Below are 23,274 nucleotides of genomic sequence, written 5' to 3' on the forward strand. Positions count from 1 at the left end.
CCAAATTTGTCATGGAATAATAAAGGATCAGGCCTCACCTGACCTGAAACTGCTGAAACTGTAGTCATTTGCTCAGTTACTTTTTATGTGTCAAACCCCTTTAATTAAAGCTGAAGGCCTGTACTTCAGACATATATTTGATTTAAATTCCACAGTGATGGTGTAAACAGGCAAAACTATAAAAATTGTGTCTTTGTTTAAAGTATGGACCTCACTGCCTAAGTGACAGGTAGGTGTTGACACAACCCTGGCTCAAAGGGTAGCGCAACAATTTCAGAGATAAATAAATATGCATTGTGTTGCTGTATGAACATGTGCTGTGTCAGTGAACAAAAAATAAAGCAGCTGATGTTCAATAGATCAAGTAACCTGGAGGAGAGAGAAAAAGACTGAGTACCTCAGCACCTACAGTACAAGCAAGCAAACACACCAGCCCAGGTGTCAGCCATCACTCCCAGTGAGCCACTCATCATGTCCCAACAACCAGGTACTGAAGCCTGGGGGCCGTCACATTTCTAACATGGGTGGATCTAGCCAGTAGTTGTTTGCTAGGTGTCAACTAAACTAATTTGTCTCAAGAAATAGCAAACATTTGTGGTGCTGGTGCCCTGTGCTTTACAGTGGAACTAACAGACTGCTTCAGAAGTCCAAAGTCTGTGTTACAATTCTGAGGGAAATCTTTAGCATGTTAATTAGCATTAATAACCAGGTACCTGTGTCTGTGTGATGCTTAAGTATCAGCATTCCACCTGCTCACCTGAATGTGGCCACACCAAGCTCCAAAAATTGTCCATGTCCATCTTTTATATCATACATATTATATTCTGGGGTTGTGTTTTTGCTAAAAACAAGCTAATTTTTACGAAACTAAATCCAAACTAATACATTTCACAATCACGTGACAAAACGCACCACAGGTATAAAGTTGTGTACTTATCTGCTCACACAAAAATGACCATGTAACTAAAGATGAATTAATATAGAAACATTCATAATAGCAGTATGAAGAACAGTTGCAGGCATATTAGCAGCAAAACAGAGTAGAATGGCCGCTAAAAGGCCCTCTTTGTGTAGATTGTTGGAGTTCTGTTATTGATATAATCAACATGACTAAATACTGGGTGGTTTAAATCATGATCCACATTTTCAAATTATGAAACTGATCATATATTTTGTATGCGACTTTAGTATTCAACTTAACTAATAAACAGGCTTATCAGCTAAACAAAGACGAGAAGAAGCATAAAGCAGTATGCAGTGGAAATAATCAAGTACATCAAAACCATGATTAACTACAGCACTTCAGTTACTAAGTATATTATCACTTATATCACACGCACATCCTCTTGAATCAGTCACAGCTTTGAAATCTTTCATATTTTTCTTAAGCACAGCACGTCGAAAATGCATATGTATTACTACTATGTTATTACTGCATCATTCTTACTATTATTACTTCACACATTCCCAAATTCAGTACGGAAAAACCGTCTGTATCTCATTGGTAAAAATGAAAATAAATATGATGGGTAAAAATAAACTGGCAGAAACCCTGTCAGTTACAGTTATGGATTATGATTAATTACACTGGAACCCCTGCTGAGACGTCACTCAGACAGACGGAAACGTAGTTCTTAACTCTGAGAGCTGGATGAGCCTCACTGCATACAAGAGCAGAAAATACATTTCAACTCAGCAGTCGGCCCGGGCTTGTAGCTCTTCCACCGGCCAAGTAAAGTAAGCTGCTGCAAATGGTTTCACTAGTGCAGAAAAGTTCAGATGGAAAATCCGCAAAGTATCCTTTTAATATAACAAATGCGTAGTCTTAGAATTGTGAGGTCCTGTCATTTTTCATCTATTACACGCTGACGTGACAGGCATCGGCCCGGGCCAATACGTCATCATAAAAGCCATTGAATGAAAGGCTGATAGCACAGCAGCACACAAGGGGAACTTCTTCATCTGCTAATAAAGTGCACATTCACTGGTCATGGAATCTGGTGAGTGCGTGTGTGTGTATGGAAGGTGAGTTATAGTAATGGTCCTCGAATGGCAAGGGAGTCTTAAATGGTGCTCTTTCAGAAGATAAACTGGCATCTGCAGGAGTTTAACTCTCTCTCCCTCTCTCTCTCCTATACACGCATACATCTATACACACCTGCCTCTGTGTGTGCACGCTTGAGACTTGTGAGATATGATATTAGACAGTATATAATACTGCCATAAAGAGCTCTGAGGCAACGCACATGTTATAACACGGACCTCTCAAGAAGCAGACCTGTCACATTTTCCCGGAATGCCAGTGTGCTAAATGTTAACCATAGTCCCCAGACAATGAGGCCCTCAAGGGCGTTTTCCACCTCCAAAACGGGGCATAAGGACACGGAGAAAAGTAAGTGTCAGAATGTGCTAAGCTGGGACCGCTCTGTTTCTCCCCGTGGGCTCATACTGGTCTTCTTTTGCTGTGTATAAACAAGCAACATCATCATCTACAGTTTGCGATTTATAGCCGGGGGACCGCAAAGTTTTTTCACACTTTGAGGAAGGAATTAGGACATCTTTTGCGCGTGAGAGAACGCGCGCGCACGCGAGGGAGGGAGAGAGAGCATTTGAAAACGTCGTAAGTGAAGGGAAGTCAGGGTGCAGCGGCAGCACGGTTTCTGCCATGGAGTGAAAGGAGGAAACCTCCTCTTCGGCGTCGCCTGCATGCAAATGCACCCGACCGGGGTAGAATAAGGCTGGTTCACCACGCTCAGGTGGAACCGCACCATTGACTTGGCGTGGAGCGGTGCTTATCCTCGAACTTAAAGCAGCAAGACACGGTCGCTCAGAATCTTCCAGATCGCATCCAAAGGCTCATACAGGTGACAAGTGTGCCCAACTTCACCGCACCGGCCGTGCTGACGCGCACAGTGCGTTTGTCCAGAGGTTGCTCGCTGCGTGAGACCCCGCCGCTCCTCTTCTGACATTTCGCAGCGCTGCCGTGCACATGCAGACTGTGCGTGTGTGGCAGCGTGACGCATTTGCGCCTTTAGATTTGATTTATTTATTTTTAAGAGTCTGGAGTGTCGCGTTTTCGGACAAGTTTGGGTACCGATCGGAATGATCGTCATGTCCGCATGGGATAACTTGCGCGTCTCTTTGTAGAGTGACACAGAGCTCGGCTAGGTGCTGAAGTTGGTTGGGAATAATAATAACAGTACGTAGCGCAGAGGACGAAAGAGGACGAAACGGCTGAATTTATTGCCAGCATCGTCATCTCCGTGTAAGGAATCGAAACTGCGCGGGGGGGACTGCTGCTCTTTCCTCCTCTTCATCTGCACACTTCCAGCTTTTTCTTTTCTTTCCCCCCTCTTTTCTCTTGCAGAAGCATCAAAGTGAATTCCAGCTCCTGAAAGCACAGCTGCGTAAACTTGGCCAGATCTGGTGACATTGTAGCCTGTGTGTGTCTGTGTGGGTTTGTGTGTGTGTGATAAGCAGCCTGGATGGATATGCGGCTCACCGAGGGAATTTGAAAAGCAAAGGGGGATTACTATCGGTCCCTCTTTTGTTATAACCTCAAAATGGATGCCCACGTCAGGCTTTGGAGATGCAACTGGATTAGCCACTCTTCCGCTGATCTGCTTGACATCTGAGTGGCACAAGTGTTCAAAGTTTGGATAATCTCAAAGGCTGACGGTGTAGAATGCAGTCTGGAGTGAAGACGCTCTCCGCAGGTGGAGGTGCGTCACTCTGCTGCCTACTGCTCCTCTGGCTCATCTACTCCCATCTGCTCAGAGAGGGTAAGGGCACTTACAGCTATTTATTACTTTGCCAACAGCAGCAAGGTCTCTGAGGGCTTTTTATTGGGATGCAGCTGCACATGGTGTGGTCAGATCCTGTCATTCTGGGGGAAAATTCCTATTACGCCCAATTAAACAGCCTCTGTGCTCATCAGAAGTCAAATTACGGTGACCTTGTTGAACCTCTTTGCAGCCTGATTTGGCATCTCAGTAATAATATTCCCAGTCAGTGTATAGTGATGTTATTTTGCACAGTTTCATCATGTCTGATAGCACTATTATGTACCTAGGAGCTTTAGACCACCATTTCCAAAACACTTTTTAAGAATCTGAAATGCATTAAGAATAGTTATAACCTTCAACCCAAACAACCCTGATTTTTTTCTGTTTTGATGCTGGACCAAAAATCAGGCTCTTTGCTGTCATGTGGGATAGTAATTTGGCGAATCTATAACTGAGCCTTAGGTGAAAAAACATCAGAAAGCCTTCAGCTATTGTTTTTCCACTTAGGTTAAGGCCTTTATATGCTTCCAAGCCATGTTTTCATCTTGAATAATGCATCCACTGGTGCAATTACACCTTCACCCTGACACAGAATAGAAAGCAAAAGGATGTTTCCCTGCACTTCATTGGCTGCTGTCCATAACACAACATTTCCGCCGCTGTCAGAGACAGAGAACAGGCTTAAAGTACTGGAACTTGTTGGGAGATGCTGAACACTAAGTTTGCAGATTAGATCTTTTAATCAAGCATTGGCCGGCAGCATAATTACCACTGTGGAGGAGGGATAGTGCCTACATCAATGTCTTTGGCAGCTTGCCGGGAACAAAAGTAGACACTGATGTGAAAAATGAACTGCCTGCGCGTTGAAATGTGCTCCCTTTGCCTCTAATTTGCAGTGTTTTCTCCCAAAAACGCTGCTGTCACCAGCCTCTAATTCCCACCCCTCTCAAGCCTGTGCATATTATCCAAGGAGCCACAGCTACCCTCCTGTTCCCCACAGCCATTTATTATTGACTCGTTTTCATCTGAAAGTGATCTCATTAGCACATGATTGTACAAATTACTCGATCAATCTCTTGTGAACTTTGTTGCCCTTCATATATTCCCAGGGTAAGTGAGATCTCCCGTGCATGGCCTGGTAGTTAAAACCTCTGGATTTTTGGGGTAGACAGTCTCCCTGTTTGTTGCTGACTGGTTTTAGAATAAAATGTGTCATATATATATATATATATATATATATATATATATATATATATATATATATATATATATATATATATATATGTATATAATCATCAAAACCAAGTCATTTGAAGCTGGCTGCACTGACCAGTTACTGCACTCATAAAAGCAGCTCTGATTTTTTTAGCATTACAGTCTAAAAATATAACAAGATTCATTTGCAGTATTTCTTTTAGCATTTATAGCTAAGCATCACTGTTAGAGTCAAAGCACTGTTCACTTTCCATGAAAAGCTCGGCCAGTATGGCCCCTGAGGGCCTGAGAGCCACACTGTGTGCCGGTGAACTGGCGAGCAGGACTAACTTGAGGTTAGAGGCTGTGCTGCCTCCACCGTCTTCATAGCCCATCTGTCATGGCGACCAGGACAGGAAATCAAAGCCTAGCAGCTCTGTCCATGCACGCCATTGGGCCACCGTCGGTCACAATAAATGGCCTGTCGGCTGCTCTCAATGTTGCCAGTTTATTCAACAATAAATTTGGAATTGTCTGGGATTTTCGTACTTGGGCCACATTCCGGTTCAGTGGTGCAGCCAGGGAGCAGCGGTGACACATCTCTGCTTTGTCACTCACAAACCTCGGAGTTAGTATGAAAAGGGAGGGTGGAGTGCTGCATTTTTACCCACATTTATTCGCTGGAGGTGAAGGGATAGTTGGCCTTTGCTCTAACTCATCTGACAGAATTCTGTTGCCATGGCAGTAAATCATTAATTTGAAATAATTTGCTCAGATGAGACTTCTTAAATCTTTATTCATCTTTGATGCAACAGCAAAATCATTTCTGTGTTTCTCAGCTGCTCTTTCCATAGATTACTTATCAGCATGTGTAGTGTGGTATCTTTTCTTTGGATTTCCCATTAAGGATGTTTAAGCTGTCATAATTTCTCATTTTACCACAGATGATTATGTGAAACGGTTGTAGTAGCTAACCGATTTAGCAGCTCTCGCCTTCATTTTCATTCATCTTTTTGGCCTCTTTATATGCACTGTTTGGGTTTTCAAGCATTCGAATCTTTCTGAGACTAGTCTGATTGCAAATAGCGGTGGGTGACTGCCTTCATCTATAAAGCTCTGATGACAGCACTCAACACTGCTCAGCAGACAAACTTAGCAGCAAGTTGGTGAAGAACGCTGAACCTCTGTTTTTCTCAGTAGAAGATGGAACTCTGAAAAGGGTTGAAAGCAGAGCCATTGAGTAAGACAGTCCAGTCACCGGGGGTTCTGAATTCGGGGTAAACAGTTCCTGCAAGTGCTTAGCGGGCAGTTGGAATGTACGCTTAAAACATACAGCCTTGTTTTTGTTTAACTACCTTTTAAAAAGACATCTCAGACTTCTGTGCTGCTATATCTCTATGGTGCAGCTAGCATAAGTTGCTAACCCCCGTTGCTAAACTTCTGTGAGTCTCCGTGATCCGCCATTGCTGTAAAAAAAAAAAAAATGGTGAAGTGACTCTTCCATTCAACAGCTCTGGTTGAGAGGAGACTCCAAATTCATTTTATCTGCTGGTTAGCGGATCTAAACCTGTTGAACATTGAATGTGACTCTGAAAAACAAACAGAAACATATGATGTAGAGCAAAATATATTTAATACAAGAGAAGGTGGACAACCCAAATAAATGAAACCACAGGGTGATTTCCTGATCTTGGTGTTCTGTTTTGTACAGAAAGTGCTTCTCTATACAGCGCATGTGACGTGTCATGATTAACGTGTCATTTTGGTTTGTTTAAATAATCCAGTGAGTGCAACAATCTATCCTGTCACCCTGCTCTGCTGTCGACGCGGCTGACAGCACATTTATGAGCCACGTCTGTGGCCCGTGTCACTACATTTTGATGTGACTCACCGAGACTGTACAGAGAACAGGCTCATGCGGTTCAAGTATCAAAACCAGACCGATTTTACTCCTGATGAATTATTCTGTATCCTATCATGGTCATTTCCCCCCGATGTATATGAGAAAGCAAATCTTCATGGTGCACCAGAGAGATAAAATTCAAAATCTTTGGTTGGTATTCTCTTTTAACTCAGAGAGCAAGGCCTATCCATCCAAGCATTAAACTAATCAGAGTACCGGAGAATTACTGACTTTTTGAAGTGAAAAGAATGATTTCCATTCCAGTCTTCTTCAAGGCGGCATTTTAAGCATGCAAAGGGAGACCTACTTTGATTATGACCTTGGCTGTAAATTGTAAGCAAATCATTGAGACCTGCTTATATAGGCGGTGGGGCTTTAAAAGTATGAGCATCTTTATGGAACAAAATGAAAAGAATTTTTACAGCTAAATCAATTTGGCAGCACACAAAGCTCATATTTCATAACTCCCCGAATATAAATTCTTTCTAGCCGTCAGCTTTGACCTCCCTTGTGGTTGACTGTAGCGCACTACTCAGTGTATTTCTGCATTGTTATTTTCTCTGCGGAAATCTCTGGGCTTGAAACTGCTCCATCATTGGCAGAGTGGTGTAAATGATTTGAGTTATGTTCCTTCGGACTTCTGTCCCTTTCTATTTTCTGCCTGATGCCGTGATCATATTTTCTGAGAGGGAATGTGCTTGAGTGTTAAAGCTCACACAATCCCGCATTACTGTACAGTACTTATGGGGTCGTAATAGTCCTCTGATGTTCACCATTTTCTCTGTGTTTGCAGTAAAGAAGGAGGGCATCATGGAACGCTATCTGGGGGGGAATTTGAAATGAGTCACCGTGGCTTTATACAGTCATCTCTGCGCTACATTCAGCAGAGCTACTGTTTGCATTTGCAAGGCATATTGTACATTCGCTCTCCATGCCTCTAGCCTGTTTTCATCCACAGCAAATTGTTTGAGCGCACTCTGTATTGTAATATTCTGCAGCTGTGCTGTGCGACAGCAAAAGAAATGCATTCAAAGCCATCTCAGTCATGTGAACCGTACCACAGGACAGACCTGAAATACACTGTGAGTCCTAGCAGGGGATGGATGTAAGGGGAATGTTTTCTATTTTAAAGCTGCCCTTGGCAATGTCACACAAAGGTTGCAGACAAACTGTACAAAAAAATGAACTTGGGGATCTTGAAGTTCTCTAATATGATGTTAGCAGACTACACAGCATGCTTTTGCTTTCTAGTGAGAAAGGAGACAATCTAAAGCTACTGTGCCCCGCTTTCCCCAAGGGAGTGCCATCCTACGGCGGCTACGGGAAGTTTCAATTTGTCATTCCCTGTGGGTGGAGTAGTGTTCACACCTGACACGGGAATTAAATTTGAGCAAATAGAGCCCATTTCTGGTGTCTCAGTTGGCAGGGCGGCAGTGCCTTTCAGTGGTTGCTTGTGATTGTCTGAAAATCACACTTGATGCAGCTTAAAAAATTCTGTCATTCGAATGCAGAGCTCAGCATTCGAATATGAGCAGCTTCTCAAGAGAGAACAACAAGGAGCAGACTGACTGAGGGCTAGCACACTGCAGAGAAATGTTCTTTATCTAATAACATAATTCATCCCACCCCAAATGCTCCAACATCTCCCTACCATTACACCCGATTCCTTTCGCACTGTTTTATTTGAAATTGCATAGTTACCATTACAGGTCCTCTAACATCAGCAGGGAGTTGTTCACTTGTATAATTATCAATCGGACTAACATAGAGTATTCAAATAGCATGTGAAATTAAGTGGTGGCACATGTTATGCTCCACTGCTCTGCTGCCCTACTTGTTTAGCAGCAGAAGATCACGGCGATGTCAGGAAACATATAGCACGGGGTCAGTCAAACATCTGCCTCTCTCACCTGGTGTCCTATTACATGCTACCTACTGCGCTGCACGCGTCAAGTGCTGTTAAGGTAATGAGATGGACTTGGCTGCGGCTGCCTTGGCTACCATATGCACAGTCAAATAAGCTGGCTGTTTGATGTCATCCTGAGTTGTTAATAGAAGCCAGAGCTGTGAGATCAGAATGGACATGAGGAGAAGATCAGGTAAAAGTTCGGGCTGCAGTGGCGAATAAATCCAGATTAACTCACTGAAATTACCTTTATGTTTGTGGGATTGAGTTTATTAGCTTCCTTTGAGGTCGTGAAGCAGAGTAACAGTATTTTAGAGTGATCTCTTACTTAAGTTAGCTGAGTCTATATGTGCCACAATTGGTGTTGAAATAATTATCATCTATTAGAAAGCCAATTTCAAGCAATTTCAAGAACTTTAAACTATCGTTCTTATAAACTATAAACTATAGAAATTCTTCTGTGTGAACAAGAAAGTCATTTGACCCCACAAGACAATAACTTATGTACACAAAAACCAAAACCAAAGGAAAATCCCACACTGGGCTTCACTGACTCACATTACTGAATCAGAAAAATTTGAAAATTATTCAAGGTCTTCTTATTACAGATTTTTGGGATACCAGTAAAAATTAATGGTGTAACATAAAGTTATATTCTAAGTACACCAAGACTTACAGTGGGGGTCCATTGTCAGGCTCAGACTACAGTCATGCACACTCTCACTCTGTGCAGTCCTGTGAAAAACTAAGTGCAATCTTGCTGCTTCCAAAGGAAGTAACAGGGTAAAAATGCAAATGCAAATTAACAGGATACTCAAATGCAGCTGATCAACAGCAAGTGTGAGCGCCTCTATAAAAACAGAGGTTTTTGTAAATTTCCTGGTCAGTAGCAGGTGTGTGTTAAAGATGAAGTCCCAACAAATTCACCAAAAAGCCTTAAAATCGACGTGAATGAACAAATGCCCACAATTCTCAATGACCTGAAGCAACGCTGTGAAGAAGAGTGGCCCAAAATTCGTTCACAGTGATGTGAGAGACTGAGAAAGTCATATGGAAAATGATCACTGTAAGTTATTACTGCCAAAGGTGTTTCTACATACTTTGAATGGGCTGTGCTCAGTTGTCCTTATAACAACTTCCTTTTTCACATGACTGCACATTGTGTCTTTCTGTTACAGTAGTCACTATCTCAGCTTTGTCAGTTACAGTCAAAATCTTGTGACTGAAAAACATGATAGTTTGCATGTTCCTCTCTTTCATGGTGTTTGGGATGTAATCGGTAAGGAGACGTGTTCCAGAAAAAGAACTTTAAAAATCACTGACACACAAAGTGGTTTGTCTGATGCTGGCACTTGTGTTTTCAATTTCTCAGCTCCATCCAGCTTCAACAATTCTTCGTATTTTTCTTTGCTATGTCTAAAATTGTAGAGCTGGTGTAGAGCACTGCGCTCATTTGGGTCATCCTCACAGAGGTGGTGGAGTCATGGTGGAAGAATCAAAACATTTCTATCATGCTAGTCTTCCTGTCATGAGTCATCTCAGGTGCAGCATCAGTTTTCATCCATTATGACACAGCATGCAAGATAAAAAGACCAGTGGTACCCATTTTGTACTATTCCTGGCCCAAAGCTGCACTCTACGTCTTCCAGTTTGGTCTGAAGCAGTTGTTGGGCAGAAAAGAATCAGATAAACAAGAGTATAAAGCCTAGTACAGGGAAGGGTGTTCATTTCTACAAATAAAGACAACGCAAACTGTGTTTTTCCAGTGCTTATGTAACTTTGTAAGTTATCAGACAAAATTTTCAAGGTCCTCTGTGGTTAAATTGTTCAGGAAACTGGTCATAGTTAATGTCACACAAAGAATTTTAACTTCCCTTTATCCGGTCGTTAAGTGATGACATGACGAATCCTACTTCCGAGTATAAAGTAGTCTGCGTTTAATATGGCTTTTGTGTTGTTAACATGTTTAATGTTTTGTATTTTCTTCTATTTAATCTCAAAAAGCTCCTAAAACAGTCAGTGAGCACTGTTGACCTACCTCGGCTTTTATTACCGCTAATCGTTTATTTAAGCTCAGTTTTTAAAACCTTAGGATGTAACTACAGCCCAGCCCATGCAGCAGTATATGAATGACTAACCTCGTATTGTGGATGGATTATCTCAGTTGTTCTCCTGGATGAAGTTTAGTCCTTTTACAGCATAGGTGTCAAACTCTGGCCCGCAGGCCAAATTTGGCCCGCAGCCTACTTACATTTGGCCCGCGAAGCCATACCAAATTACTATCAGAGCTGGCCTACTGGTATTATACAGCTAATATATATATTGTTTAGTATTAAGCTTTGCTTGTTCCATATTCAGTTTTTCAGCAAAACGTGTTTGAGTCCATAAGAAAAGATTCATTCTTATATCTGGAGGAATAAATATATTTCAATAAATATTAACGTTAGCCCGCGACTTTGTTCCAGTTTTGAATTTTGGCCCACTGTGTATTTGAGTTTGACACCCCTGTTTTACAGCATCCTGCCATGCGATTACATTTGTTCCTGACCACCGAGAACACTCACGTTAACTTTTATCGAGTGGAAAAAAGTTAGCTTTTTTATATTATGCTAACATAGCTGTGTCGCTAGCGGTCACGTAGCACATCATTATATACCAGCTAGCCAAACTTCAGTAACCCTACAAACGTCACTGCTGTTTAGTTTTCTGTCTTCATTTATGTTGGAAGTGATAGCAGAGCTGTATGTTTTCATTTGTTTCCAAAACCCCGCAGTCAGGACATGCTATATTGTATTTAGATAGAAGCTAGCGAGCTAACTCCCTGCTAACTTCTAACTCCGTTAAATGTCATAAATTCCGTTTTCATGGATGCCTGATCATTTTATTAAAGATGAAAGACTTTAGACAGTTTTTCAACTCTCAGTAATGCCATAGTGTTCGTTTGATATATGGACCCGCAGCGGAGTTTAGGCCCAGACACGGCTAGTGACGTCAGACTTAACGACCGGATTGTGCAGTTGTGTTTTTTTTTAGCACCACTGATGGCTCCTGTGAACCTTGATCACACCAGAGAGGTTCTAAATAAGAGAAAATGTGTGAACATGATATGTTTTGTGCCTCTTAATATTAAATACACTTTTTTTGAGGGTGGCGTTCTGTCTCCGAGAGACCCTCTTTGTGTCCTTGTCACTGCAGTTTTTGCTATTTTGGGGGGCTTTGGAAAGGACAGTCATTAATTGTTTCCTTCCTTGTTTCCTGTTTCCTTCTTCCCAAATGCTGGGTAAGCATCACTGAGCAAGATGCAGATCCCAAAGATTTCACCTTGACACCACCACTAATGTGTATTTATTTGTGTGTGTGTTTGTGTGTGGCTTAATGAGAGGATTTGCAGAGAGCTTTGTCCTCAGAAAAAAAAAATAAGTGGAAAGCACTTTATAAAAGCAGTCCATTTAAAAAGTTGATTTAATCCATAATCAAAACAATCATTAGTGTGTCCCTAAACACAAGACAACTACAAGGAAAGCATAAATGTGCTGTGTGAGATAGCTGGCTGATGCTGAATGGGGGTTTTAGCCACTTTTAATTACATTTAAAAAATTGATAGAGGCAGCCACTACTAATCAGTTATGACAGATTACCTGCATCATTAACATTTATAATTTTTCCTGCAATGTTTCCAGTCTCCCACAGAAGATCTGCTGGATTCATATCAGATTCTATACATGCTAATATGATTGTCATGCTCTCTAAACTAGCGTTTTGTTGCCAGCCCCATTTTCATTCTTGAGAATGCCACTTCTGTCACAAAAGGAGCGCACAATGGAATGAAGATAATCACTCACACTTATTATTGTATCTGAGTGCGGTGATTAGAGTCAGATTAGAAAAGTGGTCGGAGTCAGTTCCGGATGTTTAGGCCAAACCAGCACAGAGGAGCTTTGTGCTATAGCTTTGGTCCCTATAGGGAATAATTCCAAACACAATACGTATTGTCATGAATAATTAACTGCACCACTCTACAAGATGTGGAATTTTTTATAAATATAGTGCAAAACTGTATCTTGGAAAGTCGCATTGTGCAATAAAACATTGTGAAACCTCGCTTCCATGTGTTTCAAAGCTCCAGTAATTACAATCTATAAAGGAAGATTGTTTTAATATGGAAATGGAATCCTAGTCATAGTTCATTCAGTGCAGCCTCTCATATAATTTTATGGCAAATTCCCTGAGGAGAAACAGAGCTTTTCTCACAAGCTCCCAATGTGGTTTCACTTGTACAGGAGCAGCGCGGCGCTGTCTCCTGCGGATGCCCGTTAAATCTGATAAAGCTTTTTTTCTTTTTTTTTTAATCAGTTAAGACTGACTTCTGATGTATCTGCACAGTCTTAATTAAAGACACAAACAAGGAAAAAAAAGATAAGCTAGAAAGGACTGAAAGTTTTTATTGGTTAGTACAACTAAGAAACAGCAAACTGCTGCAATCAGCTGCGATGTTAACAGGGATGATGATAATTGGCGGCTTTGTATATTCACGGTCCGTCGCTGAGGTCGTGCCAGTGTGGTGTATCTAGAGCCCAACGGCTCTTAGTCCAGCAGTGATGCACACTGAATCAGACTAACAATGTGAAAGCAAGTGTGGACTCCTGGCAGCCTGTTTCAGGCAGAGTTATTAAGATATTTGTGCGCCTGTACTTTGGTGATCTGCAGTGTGTCTGATCAAAGAGCTGATATGTAGAGCACAGACTCACATCTTTGCTCTAACCTGTGTGCGTTTGGTCCCCTGTGTGTGTCTGTGTTGCCAGTTAGCACTAGCATAGTGTTATGATTCACTGATAAGGTGATCAAGCTGCCAGTCGGTGCTTAAAGCCAGTGTCTACTACTTCTTGTTGTCATTTCTGACAGGATCCAGGGCCTGTTCAGCGACCATTCCCATCCTTCAGTCGGCGCTCTCCTCGCTGCCACGGCCATATGTGCATTTCATCATGTGAAACAGAGACGAGGCAAAGTGTCCTCACACCACTGAGTGACAGAAACCCTCTGTCACATGAATTAACTCCTGTACGTATGATGGAGCGCTGGCCATGGCTAAGGGCGCTTTACAAAGCAGCTACCCCCACCCACACACTACACAACTCACCACTTCAACTCCCCCAGCGCCTTACTGTTGTCTTCCTTCAGGCTTATTACATGAAGCCCATTCATCTGTTCAGTGTTGAGCACTGATATCTGATGGCACCTCTGTCCTCCAAGCAACAACCAAGTATACAGGATCTCGCCTCAGCAGAAAAACGAGAGAGGCAGGTGGGCTGAGTGATGGTGGTGCGCGGTGGAGGGTGGCCAGCAAGGCTGATGTTATGAAATTAGATTTACATAGCAGATCTCTGTAGAGCTGGTTTTGTTTTATGGCTCTTAACACTTCTGGAGGTAATTTTATGGAAAAAGTAAACCAGTCTTATCAGCTTAAATAGCAAAGTGTGGCTGTCAGTGGAAACTGCAGCCCATTCGTTGATCTATTAACTGAGAGGCTGAGATACCCCGTAAGCCTGTTTTTGATGTCAAGTAGCACTGCTGGAAGTGAAAAGTACTTCCAGCAAACGAGTAGGGCAGAACAAGTCGGATAATATGATTAGCCAACTCTGGTGTAGAAATATAAAGTTTGACCTGCACGGCGGTAGAGAAAACATTACCTACAACTGAGGAGTCCCTCCTCTGTGGACCAAGTATGTGGACCTAACCAAGTATTTTGTTGCTTAAACACAAACAAACTGCAACTAGAAAATATAAAATGAAAGAAGGTTTAATGCCAGAAAGCTCTGAAGGAAAAGCAGTCAACCCGGCAAGTAAATTTTTGCCCGTGAGTCTATCTATCGCCTACCTAACTATCGTTGCTATGGACAGGAAGTATCTCAACTTGGTGAATTATGCTAAAAGAAATGCCGCAGGGTCACCTTAAATCTTCACAGACATCTTGCTCTGATACTTGGATGTCTCAGCACTGCTCAGGTAATTTTATGAGTCATTTGTGTTCATCAACAACCCTTTCAACCTTTGCCATTATTGCGCTCATTTCATGCTACATAGCAGTTAGCGTCTCACTTAATGAGCATTTGAGTGTGGCGGGAAGCGACTAGAAGCAGCAGCATAAAGGAGCTATGGTTGGTGAATGCCAAGGATTGACCTTACAGGAACTGCAGTACACACTCTTCTCTAATCTGCCTTTTCTCTTAGATGTTTTGAAGAATGGAGAACCTCCCCTTCATACACCCCCCTTGCCCCTCCCATGTAGTTCATCTGCAACTAAAGCATGCTTGCAAAATGTAGATTTCTCCAGTTTGTGTAATTAATTTAAAGATAACACTGTGGCAAACTTGGAAAAGCTGCTTATACACGTGTCCCTGGCCAGGGAGTTATCCATCAATTTGTAATGCCTGGAGAACTCTGAAGTAATTCTCTGTGCTTGGACAGAACTATAAGAATAGCACACACACACACACACACACACACACACACACACACACACACACACACACACACACACACACACACACACACACACACAGATTTCTGAGCATCACTTTAAGACATTCTGTCCATTTGCTGTCTCAGTAGAGCTTAGCTTGGCTTGAAAATTGGTCTGTCTGGTGTAGGAGCAGTGCCCAGCAGCCTCTACTCCGTCAACCAAGTAACATTTTATTTCTGTCAGTGGTCCAACTCATTTGGATAGTCAAATAAAAAAGAGCAAAAAATAAATAAATGTGGCTTCAAACAGGGTGTGAGAGTGTTAACCTCACATTGTATGTTCGGGCATGGCTGTGAGTTCTCTGTTTAATTATTGCGACTGCCTGTAAAGTGGATATTTTCAGGTACATGCGAGGATAAGTTATCTACAAATGGCCAGTGTTGTCAATTTCACGGCGAGAACAGTCTTGATGTTTCATTATTTAATGGGTTGACTGCTATGAAATTTGCAGAGAACATTCATGCTCACAGTCAGAAGAAGTCTTTAGATTTTGCCCATTACGTGAAAAAAATCAATAAGTTGTTTTATGGTGCTCTCATATCTCGGAGCCTCTGACTCGTGTGTTTGTTATTTTGCAGTTATGAGTAGCCAAATGGAAGATGCTCTTTTAACTGATTTTTTTCCCCTGCATGATCCCTGTAAGGCACTTTCATCAAGAGAACTCTGTCATGCTGTATTAAAACTGAAAAAGCATTCTAGCCGCCTGCTTTTAAAGCACTAAAAACTTTCCTGACATTTTTAATGAGAATATTAAACTCTTTAGTGGAACACAAAGCCAAAAAGGTAAAAAAAACGTCTCTTTGCAAACAACAGCCAGCCTGTCGTTTTCACCTTTGAACACCAGTTGCTCCTCTGTAATAAGTTCATTACTGACTCATTATGCTAATGTGATGTACTTTATCCTCACTGCTGTGTTTGGCAGGCCAGTTGGCGGTGGGAACCTGCGAGATAGTGATGCTCAACAGAGACAGCAGTGTTCCCAGGCGGACCATCGCCAGGCAGACAGCCCGCTGCGCCTGCAGGAGAGGCCAGATCGCCGGCACCACCAGGGCGAGGCCGGCCTGCGTAGATGGTGAGTTCAGTGACTTCTCTAGCCCAATGGAGAATAAATATTAGAGAACGTAGCTGGAGTGATTCAGTACAGCGGGAGAAGAAGTCACTTTGGCAAGCAACTGAATCGGCTGGTGTGCTATAAACATAGAAACAATCTAATTAAAAAGTGTAATTGATGAAAAAAAAGTTCAAAGTAATTTCAATATTTCTGTAACACAATGGATTTTTCCCCTATGTTTGAAGAAAAACTATTTGTATTTCACCTATAACAACTATATTGCAGTCGGCATGTCAAAACCTTTTAATATTTCCCTATATGAAGCCTGTTGTATGCAACTCCACCTTTACCACCATAAATTGAACAGCTGTAGTTCAATTAAACTATTAAAGTAGAAATATTCTCTGAGCATTTAGGGTTTTTTTTTTTTAATTTTAAGATTTTTTTTAGGGAAGTGTTTTTCATCAAGAGTTAAGGATCGAGTCTCCTGGCACACTTGTGTGCTACATATGATCACTAGCGGCTGGTTAGCTTGGCTTACACCCTAACCCTAACACCACTAGCAGAGTCTCCAGGATGTACAAGGAATGATCTCTTGTAAAATATGATTGTGATATTTCTATACTACTGTTAATAATGAACCTCAGAGATGCCTGCAGGCAGGGTTTAGTTTTCTTTGTACGGAGCCAGGCTAGCAGTTATTCTTTCCAGTCTCTATGTTAACCTACACTAGCTGGCTGCTAGCAGTGGCTTCATACTTAATTGAACAAGTTGTGTCAAACTTTTTACTCTTGTTGAGTGTGGGATCTCGATCTGTGTTTCTGAACAAGGTGGGAAAAAGTGGGAAACCTAGTCATGTATTTACTTTTGTACATTTTTTGCAGTAATGCAGGAGTGGAGAACAATGAAGTATTTGAATAAATCTCGTGCAAAAAAAAATAATTTGATAGTTTTTAATGTATGTAATTGCATTGTAATTTCACAAACCTAGGAGTGCTCTCTGGATGTTCTGGTCCCGTTGAGAAAAGCTGAATAATACACTGTAAAATAAAACTAAACACCAAAATTAAAGTAGTGACATAAATACTGAAAAAAACATTTTAGTTAATGGAAATAAAAAACAAAACTAAATTCAACTGATGCGATATTTATATGCCAAATCATAACAACAATCAATTCAAGTCTAGCAATCAGACGACCTCCTGTGATGAAGCACTTGGCGAGTGTGGGAAGCAAAAACCTTTAACAGGAAGAAACCTCCAGCAGAACCAGGCTCAGCGAGGGGCAGCCATCTGCTGTGACTGGTTGGAGATGAGACAGAGAGACAGGACAAAAACAGCTGTGGAAGAGAGCCAGAGATTAATAATAACTAATGATTAAACGTAGAGTGGTGTATAAACACATGGAGAGTGAGCCCACAGCAGTCTAGGCCTACTACAGCATAACTAAGGGAGAGTACAGGGTCACCTGACCCAGCCTTAACTATAAACACATAGAAATTTAAGCTTAATCTTAAAAGTAAAGTGTGTCTGTATCCCCAAATCCACACTGGAAGCAGGTTCCCCAGAAGAAGTAACTGCGGAAAATAACACTATTTAAAATAAATTAGTTTTTCATTTGATCCATTCTTGCTTTGGTCAAATTTCCAAAGCAAGGAAGCTTTGATAAATGTATCTTTACTGGAACTGGGATATCTGAATCTAAACTAAACTGATCTGCAAACAAAATGAAAAAAAAAAAATCAACTTCAGGTTAAAATATCGCCAAGACCAATAATACATGCGATAATGACACGTGGAATCATTTCCTCTGCCACAACAGCATCTACAGACCTTTTTCATGGCAGACATTTTGACATAACAGGAACATCATGACAAATTATAAGAGGAAAAGCACAGGTGTAACTATTAACAATAATGTCTCTGTTCCAGTAGGAGTCCCATTTCAGTGAAGCAAAATGCACAATACCGCAGCCCTGCATCGGCTACTCCTGAGTGGAATGCAGTTGCTGTTTTCTGTCTGTCCGCCTGTGTCGTGACTTCCAAACGTGCTGCTGGACAAACCTGCTGTTGCAGGAACTACGGCACCGCTGTGTCAGTCTGACTGTCCTGTCTTTGGACAGTCTTTGTCAAAATGGTAGCGTCGTAACCATGCACTATGCAGTCATGAAACTTTACCAACCCAAGGAGAATGGAAGAAAACAGGACAAAGAGTCATTAGCCACTTTACAGCCAAGTTATTAATGTCAAAAATATCCTAATGCAAAGCAGCATCATCTCCCCCGTTTGACACTGGGTAAAAAGCCAGACTTCAACAACAACAGAGCGCAACCTGTCCTCAATAAGCCCAATGAACAAAATGTATTGGCTTCCTTCTCTCTCCATTAAAAGTAAGTGCCGATGTAATTTGGTTGTTTAACCAGCCAATCAATAATCACTTTGCATGTCTGACTTTTTGATGCCTTTTAGACTGTTTTACTCCTAACTGTGTGATTGGTTGTCTGCATTAGGCCTTCTTCAGTCAGCCACTGTGACATCAACAAATTAGTAATTGCTTTGTGTCTCCAGCGTGTATTGGGTTGAATTTTCCTCCTCCTTTTCCTCCTCCACCTGGGTTTTTAAAAAAAAAATAAAGATCACTTGTAATGGAGACTCCAGTGTTCATCCACTTTGTAGATAAGATTTTATACTTTAGAGCCCCTGTCTCTGAGCCATTGGACAGTATCTAGCTAAGGGTGATAAGAACGATGAAAGGGATGGGAGGGGTGTGATTGGAGCTCACAATATCACAATCAGATGCACCATTAGTTCCATCATGCGATGACTCATGTTGGCCTTAATCTAATATCCCTGACACCAGAGCCCCACAGTCCATGTCATCCTCTCGGCGCGCTGCTTTTAACCACCTCTCCCTCTCCGCAGACATTTTTCCATAACACTCAACAGATGCTAATTAATTTACAGAGAACTATGATTACAGCAGCAGGAAATTGATTATTACTGGCTTCCTGCCCCACCACACCCTACGCTCCATTAATAGCCAGCGCATTAAAGTTGGGACCTGTTGCTTGCAGGGTCATATTAAGATTTTCTGCTGACAGCTGAGCTCGTCAGTCGTTGCCAGGATTTTAAATGGAATTAGTGTGTATTGCACCAAAATGCAGTGGATTTAATGATGCCTGTGCTCACATATCCTCTCTAACCTTTTAGCTGAGAGCATATTCATTTACATTCACTTTAATGGCCCTTCCCATAAATCCTCTTTTGCCCTTCTAAACACATAAACAATTCACAGACTTATAAATAGGTTTATATATTTCTGTATCTCACCAAGGCCGGGGATCATTCTTTCAGTGTTCCACTTTCTTCCTGATCAGTTTTATACAACACTTTCACAGCTGCAGAAGAAGTGGATCACTGCCCTTTTGTGATCCTGTGATAGAACAGTGACCTTTAATGAAAGTGGAACCGTCACTGACTCTCCGTCTGTGGCATGTAAACAAAGGCGAGCTAGCCTGCCTGATACGGGGTGTTTACAGCTATGACTAATTTTGGAAACATATGGTGAACGGAGCACAAAAATCTCATTTGTTTTTCAGGTTAAAGAGTAACTTAAACAAATTCCTTTTTGTGACGGAGAGCTGTGGTTTATATGCATGTCCATATGGTGTTTCTTTTGTGTGCTCGAAGACAAGCAGTCAGCTACATGGCTGAGCGTTTTTTGCCTGGGAGCTGCAGGATGTCAGTGCAGTTTCAAACACAACAAGACTAAGGAACCAATCCCGTGGATGCGGCTTGTTAGAACTGAAAATCGGGAACAAGGTTTATCCGACATTGGCGCATTTTTAGCTGCTTGATTACGCAGTCATATCAGGAGCTTGTGCTATTTATGTGTGCTCCTTCCTTTTTTTTTCTATCCTCTGCTCTCTGTTTCAACATTTCTGCGTCATGGCCTGTGTATTGTGGTGAAACCGACACACACAGAACAGAGAAATTGAGAGGCGGGTTGCCAGACTTGATTTTAACTAGTTATGTTACTGTAAGTGCAATAAAAGTGTTAATAACTCTAAAGTTGTGCTTGTGATAACAACTGGCCTTTTTAGTGCACTCTTTATGACTGAACCTGCCGATGGACAAGTTAAGCAGTGTTTTCTGATATCTGGCCAGGCAGGCGCTGTGTCCTCCTTCATCCTGCAAGAGAACCCATGAGTGGTGCTCTCACATCCAGAGGGAGAGTGGAAGCACGTTGCAGACAAGTAGCTAAGAGAGGATATGGCTTTAATTTCTCTGTATTTGTGGATCCGCATTTGAATGAGGCCACTAAATGAGACAAAGGTGTGCATTTGGGTGTTACAGATTGGATGTTACAGTTTGTAACACAAAGAGGTCTCCTCGTCTTACAAAGTGAGGACACTGTTGCGAATCGCTTGCTCATAAAGGATCATCGGCTCGTTGGCTTTCTCTTTGTAAAGTCTTTAGCTTACAATACAAAGCACCTTGAGATGGCGTTTGTTGTCAATGGGTGGCACATACTCTAGTTAAAACTGGATTGAACGGAATATGTAACTATTCATTTTATAAAGCGGTAGAAAGATCAAGAGCATGCTCATACATAATACCAATAGCTATTAAATGCTGAGACCAAGGATTGAAAAATTAAGATGTGTGCTGACTTATGATTAGCAAATAACTGCAATGTCCCTGGTTCACTTCTAGTGGGATATATTTTTGCCACGTCATAGTCTTCTCTAGTTCCCCCGGTTTCTGCAGCTGGATCTACACGTTCAATATCTAATAAGAAATATGGAAGGTTATTTTTGCGGGGGGATAACTTGTCTTTTGGAAGTAATAGAGCATTTTTGTAAAGGTGTGAGTCACAGATGCAACAGTGTCAAATCCTGTTATATCTCGACAACCTGCACGGTCCACCTTTATTTCCAGTAGTGTGATTAAAGCTGGTAAAGACATCAGATCTAAGGATATCAAAACTTTAGCTGTTAGCATGCAAATAATGTATTATGAATTAGTACCCAAAGATATTGCAGACATTAGGCGACTGACCTAATAGAACAAAGGCCAGTTCATCTACCAGGATCCATAAGCTAGATCAGCTCAACGATCAGCACCATGGACAGCGATCAAGGAAGCTTTATTGAGTGAATTCAGACTTTAGATATGTCCTTTACAAACATCTACATAACTGGTTTTGGAGATGTAGTGTTTTAACACTGGAAAATTAACAGCTGAATACACTCAACAGAGAAGTAAAACCTTTGATTTTCACCTGAGGTAGAATAATGTTCCAACATTTCCATTGTCAGCTATGGTGAGTGGTAATGTGATTACAGTCAGAACTGAAGCTTTGATAAACATCCATTTTTACCCAATAGGTATGACCAGTGTGGAGGGTTATTCGTATTTATGTTTGTCTGTTACTGGATTTTCAAAGAACTGATGCTTGTCAGCTTTGGTTGCTGTGCACAGAACTTTGGGAGATTGACTTTTCACACTACACACTGATAAAGTGCACAGTTTGACATTTGACCCCGTGAGCAGCTGACCTTTTGGAGTGTATACGTGCAATTTACACTGTGAGCACAGATTGGATCAAGTCATCGGCAGAGTTATAATCACCACGAAAAGCTCTGGGATTTGAGGGCCTTTACTGTTTCCTGTAATGAATCGAAACTAAAATCCAAGGCTTAGTCTGATGTAACCTCTGAGACATTTTCAAAGTTACTACAATCTGCAGCTGATGGCTTAACAGAGGCAATTGGACAATTCTTCTTATCTCCCTTGCCGTCCTGCTTGTATTCTGCCTTCAGTAATTACATAACGACAAAACTATCTAAGCCTCAAAGTGAATAAAGTCTGTTGTTACCTGTGAATATATGAATTGATTAGCCTAGACGGTAGCTGCATTGCTTGTGCAGTATGACATATTACCGAGTTGTTCCTCCTGTTTTTTTTTGTTTTTTTTACTTCACTGAACATGTTGCAGCAAGGGCAGTGGCTTTTTTTCTGCAAGTTACTTCTTTTGATACTCTTTTTGTAGGCGTATTTCAAGCTTTTTTGCCCTCTTTTTGTGCTGCTGTATGTCAGGGTTGTGCAGGTTTAGTCTGCACACTGTACACAGGAGGATTATGTGCTTTTCCTTGCTTGTCTCCCTGCTCTCACTCTAATCTGCTCCCCGAGTCTCTCCTGCTCCCTTTCTCTGCATGGCCCGTTGTTGCCATGCCACCACATCACACGGTAATCGTATGAAGCTCGATGGCCACCATGATAAGAGGCTGCAGGGAGACCGTTTATATGCTGGGTTCAAGCTTCTCGTTTTGCGCTCAGTCAAAGCGTTATTGACAATAAACGGGCAAAAGAAGTGATTTAGAAGAAGCATCAAAACAAAACAAAAGCAGAGGTTTTTTTCGTATTTATATTGCAGACGCATAGCCGAGAGGATTAGATGTACTCTTTATTTTAACTGCAGACAGAGCCAGGCCCTCGTTTTAAACAAGCGTGACTTTGAAAAACATGTTTGCTTCTGATCTGACATTCATTTGCTAGTGTTGTTGGCATAGTTTGCCTGCAGTGCTAACAGCACTTCCTTCCATATTTACCTCATCTTGATCATTTTAATATTTATTGAATGTATATTTCATAGCAGCAGTTTCATGAGCAATTTCATCTTTCATATGGAACACAGCCATGATTATTCAGTGTTGCATAAGCACAAAAGAACGTGTAAAGTTAATTTTAATTGAATTGAATTTGTTGCTCTTGTTTTTTTTTTCTTTCTGTTTAGGAGAAATATTTTTATTCACCAAGGAGTTCAAATGTTTCTTTTATTTGCAATTGCAATTTAAAAAAAAAGGATGTGCTGATGTTTCACATTAAAAGCCCTCTATGCAGAGAGTAAAAA

At 41.4% G+C, this 23,274-nt stretch overlaps 1 protein-coding gene across 2 annotated transcripts in view; it reads left to right on the forward strand.

Moving 5' to 3' along the window:
* The first annotated feature begins 2,606 nt into the window (after positions 1-2,606).
* tafa5l (TAFA chemokine like family member 5, like) overlaps positions 2,607-23,274 on the forward strand; it is a 43,842-nt gene continuing 23,174 nt past the window's right edge. Inside the window, exons 1-3 of one of the 2 annotated variants that reach the window (XM_085260259.1) lie at positions 2,607-2,864; positions 3,368-3,782; positions 16,231-16,380. In XM_085260259.1, coding sequence (XP_085116385.1) covers positions 3,686-3,782; positions 16,231-16,380 — 247 coding nt within the window. In that variant the 5' untranslated portion in view covers positions 2,607-2,864; positions 3,368-3,685. The other variant, XM_085260260.1, reaches the window with a different exon arrangement.

The sequence above is a fragment of the Mchenga conophoros genome, linkage group LG20 (assembly GCF_057382185.1).
Source record: "Mchenga conophoros isolate Kocher_MC1m ecotype Shallow Benthic linkage group LG20, M_conophoros_male_GT1.1, whole genome shotgun sequence".
Lineage (NCBI taxonomy): Eukaryota > Metazoa > Chordata > Actinopteri > Cichliformes > Cichlidae > Mchenga > Mchenga conophoros.